Consider the following 13,654-nt stretch of genomic DNA (forward strand, 5'->3'; position numbering starts at 1 on the left):
CAGAAACAATGCTCAGATAGCCTGTGGCATTTAAACGATGCCTAATTGGCACTAAAGGGCCTAAAGTGTGCCAAGAAAACATCCCCCACACCATTACACCACCACCACCAGCCTGCACAGTGGTAACAAAGCATGATGGATACATGTTCTCATTTTGTTTTCGCCAAATTCGGACTCTACCATTTAAATTTCTCAACAGAAATCGATACTCATCAGACTAGGCAACATTTTTCCAGTCTTCAACAGTCCAATTTTGGTGAGCTTGTGCAAATTATAGCCTCCTTTTCCTATTTGTAGTGGAGATGAGTGGTACCCGGTGGGGTCTTCTGCTGTTGTAGACCATCCGCCTCAAGGTTGTGTGTGTTGTGGCTTCACAAATGCTTTGCTGCATACCTCGGTTGCAACGAGTGGTTATTTCAGTCAACGTTGCTCTTCTATCAGCTTGAATCAGTCGGCCCATTCTCCTCTGACCTCTAGCATCCACACGGCATTTTTGCCCACAGGACTGCCGCATACTGGATGTTTTTCCCTTTTCACACCATTCTTTGTAAACCCTAGAAATGGTTGTGCGTGAAAATCCCAGTCACTGAGCAGATTGTGAAATACTCAGACCGGCCCGTCTGGCACCAACAACCATGCCACCCTCAAAATTGCTTAAATCACCTTTCTTTCCCATTCGGACATTTAGTTTGGAGTTCAGGAGATTGTCTTGACCAGGACCACCCCCCTAAATGCATTGAAGCAACTGCCATGTGATTGGTTGACTAGATAATTGCATTAATGAGAAATAGAACAGGTGTTCCTAATAATTCTTTAGGTGAGTGTATATACACTCTAGTGCACAATATAGTTTTATTATATATGGCTGACTGATATAATAAAGCAATGTGCTACGTGTGCAATACTTGCCATATGTCAAGCACGTTTAACCACTTGCTGACTGGGTCAATGCTGGCCTTGCAGACATTCATAATTTTTTTCAAAGGGTTAAAAGGCGGAGATTAGATGCTTCCCATATTTCCACATTTAGGGCTGTTATAGTCACACATATGCCCCACTGTCGATTGCATGGCCATTTCGGCAGCGTCCAAGGATACAACTACCTGCCGCTAAATTACACCTGTGGGTTAAAAGGAGTTGTCCAGCCTAGGAGCCGGATAGCTAGCAGAGATGTGCCATTTTAGCACATGAGAGTGCTGAGGCCAGAGATTGGATGCAGGGGTTATGGGACCGAGTCACTTCTGGACCAGCAGGGACTAGAAGGGGTCCAGAAAGGAGTTTGGTGGGTTGGAACAGCAGTACTGTGGACAGGTGAGTGTATATTTATATATATACATTATATATATATATATATATATATATTTGGAACGTTACGAGCAGAGGTTAAGTGGGCTCCTAGGCCAGACAACCCATTTAAGGTCCAACTTGACTTTCTTGGGCCCCAGCAGGGATCACAGCTTTTGTAAATGAGTACTGTTATAGTATCATTTTTTGTTGATTTGCTGATGTATTTAGCATGCAAAGGTAAAAGACTGCCATCACTGCAATTACCTCTTTATTGAGAGTAAAGTTTTCCACCACGTTTTCATTGAGTGGAAGACTTGCAAGGTCATAGCTCACGGTGAACAGATGGTCATCTACTGTCCCTACGTCTGCATCATGCACAGACAATTCCAGGATGTTCTGTGGATACAAGGAAATATTCATAACTTTTATTCTGGACATAAATGTAGACATATCAAACTCCTATTACAGGGAAGACTTCATAATTATCTGAATTAACTGAATATGAATATAGTTTCCACTTATTGACTTTTATAATACTTTATTAACGTGAAATGAAGTGAGGGATCAGCAACTCGGACCTTAACCCATCTTGAGAATGAGTGGTTCATGGTCTCTACCTCATCTCTTGTTTCACTGCAGTGGTGATCACAGAAACAGAAGCAGCAGGTCTCTTAGACACCCAAAGTCTTTTCTATCATAACCCTATTAGAAATCCTAAGAAATATTTTATTCAATTATCCCAACACAGCCTGTTTTATTTTAACTAAACATATTTTAACAGTATTATTGTGAATAGTAACATTTTCTTAAACGTGTATATTCCCATCTGGGGCATTGATGGCATATTTCTAGTATATGCCATCAATGTCAACTAGGAGCTGGTCCCAGAGCTCCCGCACCTATCTCCAGAACGGGCCCCCCAAAGTGAAGGAGAGCATGCATGGTGTGCTCTTCATTCACTGCTACGGATGTTCAAAAAATAGCTGAGCGAGCGTACTCGGCTATATTCGGAAGTCCCATAAGGATGAATGGAGAGCGCACCGCACATGTACGGCCGCTTTTCCAGAGAGAAGGTGAGCCTTTTTTTCTTCCTGGCTGTGACGCTCTTTGCTGTGATTGGAACGCGGCACAGCCAGGGAGAAGGAGACGTCCATTGAGAAACCCTGGAGTCTCCTCCTTCCTGTACCGATGCTCAGGATTAACATACTAAGCGCAAAAACTGCAGGGGGGCACAGCGGGTCGTACGAGCGGTATATTAAAAAAGTGTTTATGACCTCTCAGTAGTTTAGAGATAAGGTTTATTAGATGAGCAGCACAAAGTGAAAGTGTCACACAGCTAGAAAAACTGTTAACCCTTTGTGACAGAACAGCTCAATATTTTTAATAAAGGCCAATTGAAATTATTTTTTTTAAGCCAAAAATGAGTAACATGCAATCATTAAAAAAAAAATGCCTCCTAAGGTATACATAGCCTTTAAATACTGTTAGTTAGCATCTTAAAATGTTGGGAATTTTCATCATATGGATTTTACCTCAGTCATGTTTCTTACCTTAACCTGGCTGTGGATTCTGAAGTGAAATGTTTCATCCCAGACTGGGTTTACATTATTCCAAATGGTCTTGGTTCTCTTCTTATCCGCCAAGGATGTTGGAAGCCACAAGCATATGTAGCAGTCCGGTTTGCTCACTGCATGCAAGTAGAGATCATTTTAAGCAAGATGAACGTGGTGATCACAGTACAAAAACAACATAAAGCCTACATTAAGGCTTAGGGTCCAAGCTAAACTTAGGCTATTTTCACACTTGTGGTAGCCTTTTCCAGCAGGCTGTTCTGCCGAGAGGCGGTCGGAGAAAAATTACAGCACGCTGCGTTTTTTGTCCGTCCACCTCTTGGAAAAACAAAAATTTTGCATTAGCATAAATATTAAGGCCCTTTACTCAGGACTTAGTTGAAGCCCCTTTTTGAAGCAATTACAGCCTCAAATCTTCTAGGGTACGGTGCCGCAAGGTTTGCATATCGGTATTTGGTTATTTTTGCCCATTCTTCTCTGCAGATCCTCTCAAGCTCTGTCAGGTTGGATTGGGTACGTCAGGGGACAGCCATTTTCAGGTCTCTCCAGAGATATGCAATTGGGTTCAAGTCCGGACTCTGGCTGGGCCACTCAGGGACATTTACAGACCTGTCCCTAAGCCATCCCTGTGTTGTCTTGGCAGTGTGTCTTGTTGGAAGGTGAACCTTCAGCCCAGTCTGAGGTCCAGAGCATTCTGGATCAGGATTTCATTATAAATATATCTGTACTTTGCTCCATTCAGTTTTCCTTCAACCCTGACCAGTCTTCCTGTCCCAGCCGCAGAAAAACACCCCTACAGCATGATGCTGCCACCACCATGCTTCACTGTAGGGATGGTATTGGGCAGATGATGAGTAGTGCCTGGTTTCCTCCAGACATGACGTTTAGAACTGAGGCCAAAAAGTTCAATCTTGGTTTCATCACACCAGAGAATCTTGTTTCTCACAATCTGAGTCCTTTGGTCCTTTCTTGCAAACTCCAGGTGGGCTTTCATGTTTCTTTTACTGAGGAGAGGCTTCTTTCTGGACACTCTGCCATAAAGCCTAGACTGGTGAAATGCTGCAGTGATGGTCAACCCTCTGGAGATTTCTCCTATCTGCACACAGGATCTTTGGAGCTCAACCAGAGTCACCATTAGTCTCTTGGTCACCTTTCTTACAAAGGCCCTTCTTCCCTGATTACTTAGTATGGTGGGGAGGCCAGCTCTAGGAAGAGCCCTGGTTGTTTCAAACTTCTTCAATTTAAGAATTATGGAGGCCACTGTGCTCTTGGGAAAATTTTAGTGAAGCAGAAATTTTGTCCCCTTTTCCAAATCTGTGCCTCCACACAATCCTGTCTTCTTTCCTCCTCATGACTTGTTTTTTGCTTGATATGCATTTTCAGCTGTTATACCTTATAGAAACAGGATTGTATCTTTTCAAATCATGTCCAATCAACTGAATTTACCACAGGTGGACTCCAATCAAGGTGTAGAAACATCTCAAAGATGATCAAGAGATATGGGAGGCCCCAGAACACACTTATGTCCACATAAACTTTTAGCTTTTCTTTTTTAATAAATTTACAAAATTTTCTAAAATTCTGCTTTCACTTATTATTATGGGGTATTGAGTGCCGAGTTACGGAGAAAACTTGATTTATTTTTTTTTTTCATTTTAGCACAAGGCCGTAACATAAAAAAATTTGAAAAAAATGAAAGGGTCTAAAGACTTTCCGAATGCATATTACATATGCATCAGCTATAACAGGGAGAATTCCACAGAGGGAACTTACACAAGCACGATTAGGTGTCTCAACATTTTACAACATACACCTAACGAGTCTGTTTAACGTAATAATTCATGTCAAAAAGTTCCAAAATTATTTTTAGTAAATAATTAATAGACGATTTGTAATTAGGTCATGTATTATGAAAGATTTCTAACTAATATGATGACTTACTGCAGCATTCATCTCTCAACTCCAGCTAAATTAACGATGATCTCTTAACTCATTCATACACTTATTATATAAGACATTATAATGGGGAAAACTTTTTACTTTGTGCTATATAGGATGCTACAGGGTTAGCTAGCAAGTCAGTTCAACTCCAAAATACAAAACCATCTCCACTAAAAGATCCTTGCAAAATTCATGGCTGTAACTCTTTATTTTAATTTGACATTTTTGTGTATGATTTTTAAAAGGTTTGATCATTGAAAAAGTTTGCATCCAGAAGAGTGTGGAACAACACCTATCTGGCATCAACGGTTTCTACACTCGCCTGCATCCTGTCTGTGTACCCCAAAATGACAGTAGCAAATTAGGCCACAGACAGGCTTCTTCATACTACTTGTAAGTTGCAGAGCATGAGTAAGTATGTATAAAAGCTGGGGTGTAGCTATAGGGGGTGCAGAAGCAGCATTCGCTGTAGGGCACAGGAGCCTGAGGGGGCCCAAAGACCCTTGTGCCACATAAGAAGACACTGGTATTATAGAAGGTGCATGCTGGTCAAGTTACACCTCTGGCTAGAGGGAAGGGGTTAGGTCAAGAATTTGGCATGGGGGTGCCATTTAAATTTTTGCCTCAGGCAACAGGAAGGCTCTGTGTTCCTCTGCCCCTGGCCACAAAGCACTGAGGGAAGGGAGGCCCAAGCTGAACTCTTGCACCAGGGCCCATGATCCTTTAGCTACGCCCCTGCATGAAAGTAATATTGTAGGCATTGTGTGAATATATTTTTTGTGTCACTGTGAGCCCCCCCCCCCTCTTTGACACAATACGTATGCTGCAAAAAAAAATACCATTACATTTGGTGATAGGGAATATCTTACCAATATCTGCTCCATGGATGTTCTGAGCTTTTATGATCTTCACAGTTAATTCATAGTTTGATGCCTTCTCCTGCAAATGGTAAGGTCAGATTAATTTATTGACTATATAAAAGGTTTAAGAAAATCTATAGTACATTTATACAACTCTCAAAAAGCATTTTATGATCTCAAACTTGATACAAAGTACAACAGGGTATCACGGCTAAGTGATGGGAGCCAAGATGCCAGTAGTATGGCACATGACCACTAAGGCCAGTTTTGGGCTGCAGCGTACATGTTCTGGCCTCTTGTGAATAAAGACCACAGGGACCGCTGTGAAATCAGTGCTGGTTGGGGGAATAAAAAAGTAAGTTTTTTTTTTTCTGCAGTTTATAATTTTTTTTTTAAACTGGACAACCCCATTAAAAAGCATTTTCCCTTAAAAAAAAACAAATACCATCTTACTATAAATCAGTGAGGTGGATGTTGATTGTATCATTTAGCCCTAATTTTCATATGGTATCTCCAGGAAAGCTGGGTGAAAACCAATACTTCTGTTCAGGGGCGTAGCTAATGGCTCATGGGCTCTTGTGCAAGAGTTCAGCTTGGGGCCCCCCTTCCCTCAGTGCTTTGTGGCCAAGGCCAGGAAGCGCATAGCCTTCGTGGTGCCAGAGGCTAAAATTGAAACGTCACCCCTGCCCCCTTCCCTTGAGCCAGAGATCTAACTTGACCAGCATGGACTTTCTATAATAATGGTGTCTTCTTATGCACCACAAGGGTCTTTGGGCCCCCTCAGGCTCCTGGGCCCGGTAGCGACTGCTACCTCTGCACCCCCTATAGCTACGCCCCTGCTTCTGTTGTCACATCTCCCCTAAAGTTCAGCTCAATCCAACCCAGGTCATTTGGCAGAATCGGTGGACAATCGAACATGTACAGAGGCAGCCCGATGTCACAGAAAGAAGAGTCAGACATGTTGGTTTCAATATGCCTGATTCTTTGTTCCTACAGGAGATAGGGCCCATGGCTAAAATTCTTGAGAATGGTCAATGTCCTGATACGAGATACTACTTCTGGCCCCTCTGAACAGGTATTCCAGTCCAGGACGATTAAACTACTTTCCACAGTTTAGCATTTTTGGGTTTTGCCTCATAAACCGTATTTTTTATGTCACCTTACAAGTTCTCTATGGGATTGAGGACAGATGATTGGGCTGGCCACTCCATTACCTCGATCCTGTTTGTAACCAAGATTTTGTTCGCTTATTGGTGTTTTTTGGGTCATTGTCATGTTAAAGCACCCATTTCAAAGGCATTTCTTTTTCAGCATATGGCAACATGATCCCCTCAAGTATTTTACTATATTCAAACTGATCCATGATCCCTCGTATGTGATAAACAGGCCCAACACCATGGTATGACAAACATCCCCATATCATGACTTTTGCACTTGCGGATATATATGATACGGAATGCACACTGAGTCATTTCAGGTTTTTTTGCAAAAAAAAAAGTAACGGACATGGACAAAAAATGCATTTGTGTCTGAGCCCTAACAGTGATTTATCAGGTTAATGATGTTACACTGCTATTTTTTAACTAATACAGTTAGTAACATCTGTACTCAATGTTAAATAATTTTGTGACAATCACAGTATTATAACATTTTTAAGCCTGGGGTGCTATTGTTCTCAAACAGGCATCTAAAATAATGGAAGAGACATTACTCAGAATTGTGTGAGCTAAAAGGAAAGTAGTTTTCTATCTACTAACACAATGAATGTATCTCAATCAGATGAGTGCAATGTATCATCTGTGCATGGGCTTTCCTGTGTTCTGAAAGTAGTTGAGAATTCAGGCTACTTTCACACTGGCGTTTTGGCTTTCCATTTGTGAGATCCGTCATGGGCTCTCACAGGCGGTCCAGAACGGATCAGTTTTGCCCTAATGCATTCTGAATGGAAAAGGATCCGCTCGGAATTCATCAGATTGCCTCCGTTTGCCTCTATTCCGCACTGGAGGCTGCTTGCAGCGTTTTGGTGTCTGCCTGACGATACGGAGCCAAACGTATCCGCCCTGACACACAATGTAAGTCAATGGGGACGGATCCGTTTTCACTGACACAATCTGGCACAATAGAAAACTGATCCGTCCTCCATTGACTTTCAATAGCGTTCAAGACGGATCCGTCTTGGCTATGTTACAGATAATACAAACGGATCTGTTCTGAACGGATGCAGACGGTTGTATTATCTGAACAGATCCATCTGTACAGATCCAAGATGGATCCGCACCAAACGCGAGTGTGAAAGTAGCCTCACACAGTCGGCGGACAACGTCCAGGGACATCAAGAGGTTTCTACTGCAAATGTGTTTCTCTTAGTTAAATATTTCATAGAGAAAAATTACACCAATCAGTCATAACATTAAAAGCCTAATAACATGTATTTTTCCCATCGTGCTGCTAAAATCGCTCAGACCTTTTGAGGCATGAGCTATATAGGACCTCTGAAGGAGTCCTGTGATATGTGGCACCACGACTCTACAGATCCTAAAGTTGTGATGTGGGGCCTCCATTCATCAGTCTTGTTACCAGCACATCGTACAGATGCTCAATGAGATTGGAATTTGGAGAATTTGGAGGCCAAGTCAACTCCTTGAACTCTTTGTCACGTTCTTTAAATCATTCCCGAACATTTTTTTTTACAGTGTGACAGGTGCATTATCCTTCGGCCATTACGGAATACCGGTGCCAGGAAGGGCTGTGCTTGTGTACTGTCAAAGTAATATCCACATGAATGCCAAGACCCAAGATTTTCCAGCAGAACTTTGCACAAGGCACCATCTTTTTCCTATGGTGCATCTTGGTGCCATCTCTTCCCCATGTAAGTAATGCACACGGCCATGCACATGATATACAGAAAAACATAATTTATTAGACTAGACCAGTGTTTCCCAACCAGCGTGCCTCCAGCTGTTGCAAAACTACAACTCCCAGCATGCCCGGACTGCATTTGGCTCTGCGGGCATGCTGGGAGGTGTAGTTTTGCAACAGCTGGAGGCACACTGGTTGGGAAACACTGGACTAGACCACCTTCTTCTACCACTCCATGGTCCAGTTTAGAATAGCACATGTCCACTGTAGGCACTTTCAGCAGTTGACAATCAGAAAGCATTAGCCTTGGCTACCAGTTGTCCTTCTTTAGACCACTTTTGATAGGTGATATGCCACCAATGTTTCACACAAGACAACCCCTTTAATGAATATGAATAACAGAATACATATTTAAAGAGAACCGATAATATTTTAGAAAGCTCGGGTGTTGAAATGCACCCCTCCTCCACATTTAAATAAAATTTACAAAACTTTGTTATGTTTCTGGGCTACTTGTGTGTTTTTGAGCCCCTTCTGCTATGGCCATCATATTTTTTCTTCAGTCCTTCCTCATTTCAATGGGGAGAACAACAAAAACAAAACCACTGCACATAGGATTTTTTATCTGCAACACCCCTCTTTTTATTCATAAATCTACCATTAGGCGGTATGACAGTGACCAGAGATACAGGTTTGTGACTCATACATGGAGTCTGGTCTTGTAAAACAATTATTCTTAATGTATACTATGATTATAAGCAGAAAATAATATTACAACAGTCCCTTATATTCTTTTATGGGCAGGTGACAAGAGAAGTGAGGAATACATTATGGCACATGTCTACGCTGCAGATGACACTAAATACACAGATATACAGTACAGACCAAATGTTTGGACACACCTTCTCATGACTATGAAGGCATCAAAACTATGAATTAACACATGTGGAATTATATACATAACAAACAAGTGTGAAAAACTGAAAATATGTCATATTCTAGGTTCTTCAAAGTAGCCACCTTTTGCTTTGATTACTGCTTTGCACACTCTTGGCATTCTCTTGATGAGCTTCAAGAGGTAGTCCCCTGAAATGGTCTTCCAACAGTCTTGAAGGAGTTCCCAGAGATGCTTAGCACTTGTTGGCCCTTTTGCCTTCACTCTGCGGTCCAGCTCACCCCAAACCATCTCGATTGGGTTCAGGTCCGGTGACTGTGGAGGCCAGGTCATCTGGCGCAGCACCCCATCACTCTCCTTCATGGTCAAATAGCCCTTACTTTCAAAGTTTTCCCAATTTTTCGGCTGACTGACTGACCTTCATTTCTTAAAGTAATGATGGCCACTCGTTTTTCTTTACTTAGCTGCTTTTTTCTTGCCATAATACAAATTCTAACAGTCTATTCAGTAGGACTATCAGCTGTGTATCCACCTGACTTCTCCTCAACGCAACTGATGGTCCCAACCCCATTTATAAGGCAAGAAATCCCACTTATTAAACCTGACAGGGCACACCTGTGAAGTGAAAACCATTTCAGCGGTCTACCTCTTGAAGCTCATCAAGAGAATGCCAAGAGTGTGCAAAGCAGTAATCAAAGCAAAAGGTGGCTACTTTGAAGAACCTAGAATATGACATATTTTCAGTTGTTTCATACTTGTTTGTTATGTATTTAATTCCACATGTGTTAATTCATAGTTTTGATGCCTTCAGTGTGAATCTACAATTTTCATAGTCATGAAAATAAAGAAAACTCTTTGAATGAGAAGGTGTGTCCAAACTTTTGGTCTGTACTGTAAGTGATCAGTACACATGTAATCTATGTCTGAAATGGGAACAATGGTTGTAACAAATTATTCATCGTTACAGTTTACAACAGGAAAAGAATACAAGTTTACATCACCGAGTCATTGTTGCAGTTATCACACAGCTCTGTTCACACTGCCATCAGAAGCTCTGTTTGGAGCCTCCATTGGAAGTTTCAGGAAATTTGAAGAGAAAGTATAATGTCACTATCTTACAAATGCTGTGTCTTCTCACAGACAAGACCTTCGGTGCAGGAGTCCGTGAAACCATAGACAGCCATTTTCCCTGGCTGCTTGTTAGCGGCTCTCCTCTCTGACTCAAAGAAGGGGCTTCTGAGCAAGGAGACATCACATCTATATCTTTTCTCCTATCTGTTAAAATAAGAGTTCTACCCACCCCCCAATTCAAACAAGACCTTTGGTGAAATCTGTCTTGAGGTTGGGTTATAGAAGGCCTGACTCTCAATCATGGTTCTGATTAAAGCAGTCATGGTGAGAGTTCTGTGAAGGTGAGTCAGGTTTTTCTACACCAACATGCACCATCCTTTGCACGCTACACATTTGGCTCAAAATATTTCCCCTAGCACCTGCCAAATCCAGACACATCCATCATACTGTCAGATTGCACAACCTGATTCAGCACTGGAACAGGACAGGTTTCCGCTGATCCAGAGTTGGCATCGTGCACATCCCATAGACTTGAGTGCATGAACTTGACTATGGAGACCCAATCCATAAAGTTCTTGATGAAGAATTCTAGTGCTGATGAACATATGACTGTGAAGTGCTATTGGTCTTAGCTGTCTATTCCAGGGATCAGCAACCTTCGGGCATTCCAGCTGCTGTGAAACTACAACTCCCAGCATGCAAACATGCTCGGCTGTTCTAACTCCCACAGAACTGAATAAAGAATTCTGGGAGTTGTAGTTTCTGAACAGCTGGAGTGCTGGAGGTTGCTGATCCCCGGTCTATTCTATATGCATATGTCTGGACTATTGCTTCACAAGGTAGGAGGTTCGTACTCCATGCAGTTACTAGTTCTAAATAGCATCATTAACAGATGAGAAATTGACATTGACAAATTGACACGCGGAATATAAGTCACAAACTATGACAGAACCACATTGCAAGCAGCCAAGCTTTCAGGGCCATCTATCTGCTAAAGTTTGTGATATAATAGCACGCTACAGTTTACACACCTTCTATTAGCAATCAGAGTGACTAAAATGAGCAAACCTACTAATTACAAGGGCTGTAAAATACTTTTGGTCACGTAAATACTTCCACTAACACACTCATATATACAGTAGACACCATTAGTAATGGAAACAGGATCATATGATATAAAGCATAACTAAATGGAAAATCATGTAAAACATTTTAAAATAAAACTGTACGCATGTTAGGCCTCATGCACACGTCCGTATTTTTTTATTGCATCCGATCCACATTTTTTGCGGATTAGATGTGGACCCATTCATCTCAATCCATATGCCTGCCCTGCAAAAAAAAAAGGAGAACATGTCCTGTTCTTGTCCGTTTTGTGGACAAGGATAGACAGTTTGGCAATGGGGCCTGTGGAAAATGTAGGAAGAACACGGACGGTATCCGTCTTTTGCAGACTCGCAGTTTGCAGGCCGCAAAACAAATACAGTTGTGTGTACGAAGCCTTAAAGAGGTTCTTCCAACTAGACAACCACTACTTAGAAAGAAGCCATCATGGCAATCGCATAGTCGCCAAGATAAGCGGCTATGATTGGTGAAGTTTATGGTCACTTCAGGTTCAAGAGCGGGGTCCGCTCTTTCTACCCGTTCTCCACTGCAGCTCATAGAGTGGGTCCTTAGTATGACGATCCCCTCGATGATATCCTTATGCCATGATATAGTATATTCATGGAGGTTGTCCAGATTTGACAACCACATAAGGCTATGGAGACATCTAGGTGACACATCTACCAGTATACACACTGCCTATGCACCATGTCGTCTCGCGACATCCTATATGCCACACACTATTAGCAAGCATAGCCCAATATCAGGCGTCTCAAATACTATAACTGCAGCATTAACAATGACCTGCTTCATCCTACTGTACTACGGTATTTACACTAATTTTACTTTTTTCTCCATTGTGTACCCCCACTATTCACATAGTCCTTCATTTCCGTCTTATACAGTCACCTGTATTATTTAAAGTCAATGTTCATATATTTATTAAGAATTTACATAGTGAAATACTAGATATGAAGGGCAATGGTGACATTTTATATCCCGTTCAAATATTAAATCACTGAGCTGAGAGTCCAAAAAAACCTGAAAATACATGCAAACTTTACACCGAGGGGATATGATTTCTAAGATGTAAAGGGAAGGAATTCTCTAACACTGTATTTTTTTAAAATTTGGAAATCTGGACACATGGACCCCCTACTAATGGGGTAACACAATGGGTATGGACCTTCTGTGTCAATAAACAGAGTTGGCTCAGGGCTAATCATAAGGGTGTTATCCAAGTGGCCGCCCTGGTCTTCACACTTTCACCCCTATACATGATCTGGTTTCTGCTGCAGGGGAACCACCAGGCTGATATCTCCTGGAGTAGTCTCTGTTCCAGTGACAGGTAAGCCAGGCAGATCAGGAGACACCAATGCATAGTACCAAGAGGACAGATTAAGCCATGTGTGTGTGCCTGCCCTTTAAGAGCAGGATAAAGTACACACACTTACCCCTAGGAACAGCAGACAGAGGATGAAGAGGTTGGAAGGAGTGGAGATACACCATCAGGCATGGACCACCGGTATAAGAGTTGACATCTCCCAAGTTGTATCTGAGACAGACTATAACATATAGTAAGCTGAATATTTAGAATTTAACCCATATAGTTCATCATGTCACAGAGGCTAAGAACGAGGTATACATTTTGCTCACCTTGTAGAATGTAGAAGGAGATACTGTATTCATCCTAACGAGGGTTCACGTCCCATACACGTCAGGAACCTCAGTAAGCTCCTCTGTCTTGATGTCTCCTAACTGAATGTCATTTTACACAAGAAATCCCTCCCATCGTAATTGTTTTACTTTGTCCCATCTTCCTCGTGTCAGTGATGACACCCAAGCCATTCCAAACCTGTGACACCACACAGGGAAGGAACACTCAAGCCTGTATTGGGTACATGTAACTAACATATGTAAGGGTGGAGGCATTGTGTGGGCGTATAAGTGGCCTCCAGCCCAACCTTCATGAGAGATAGCAAAGACATTTGAACAAGTAAATCTGTAAAATATTATGTATCAAACTGACTTGCCTTAAATTGATCAAAGTGGCACATTACTTGATA

General features: G+C 41.9%; 1 protein-coding gene across 1 annotated transcript in view; it reads right to left on the reverse strand.

The window, feature by feature from the left end:
• The window catches only part of LOC120982536 (cytosolic phospholipase A2 epsilon-like), a 64,054-nt gene extending 50,644 nt beyond the window's left edge, over positions 1-13,410 (reverse strand). Inside the window, exons 1-4 of the mRNA XM_040412761.1 lie at positions 13,245-13,410; positions 5,669-5,738; positions 2,838-2,974; positions 1,552-1,683 (exon numbers count right to left, since the gene is read on the reverse strand). Coding sequence (XP_040268695.1) covers positions 1,552-1,683; positions 2,838-2,974; positions 5,669-5,738; positions 13,245-13,277 — 372 coding nt within the window. The 5' untranslated portion in view covers positions 13,278-13,410. The remainder of the gene's footprint in view (positions 1-1,551; positions 1,684-2,837; positions 2,975-5,668; positions 5,739-13,244) is intronic.
• Positions 13,411-13,654: the final 244 nt, after the last annotated feature.

The sequence above is a fragment of the Bufo bufo genome, chromosome 11, assembly GCF_905171765.1.
Source record: "Bufo bufo chromosome 11, aBufBuf1.1, whole genome shotgun sequence".
Classification (NCBI taxonomy): domain Eukaryota; kingdom Metazoa; phylum Chordata; class Amphibia; order Anura; family Bufonidae; genus Bufo; species Bufo bufo.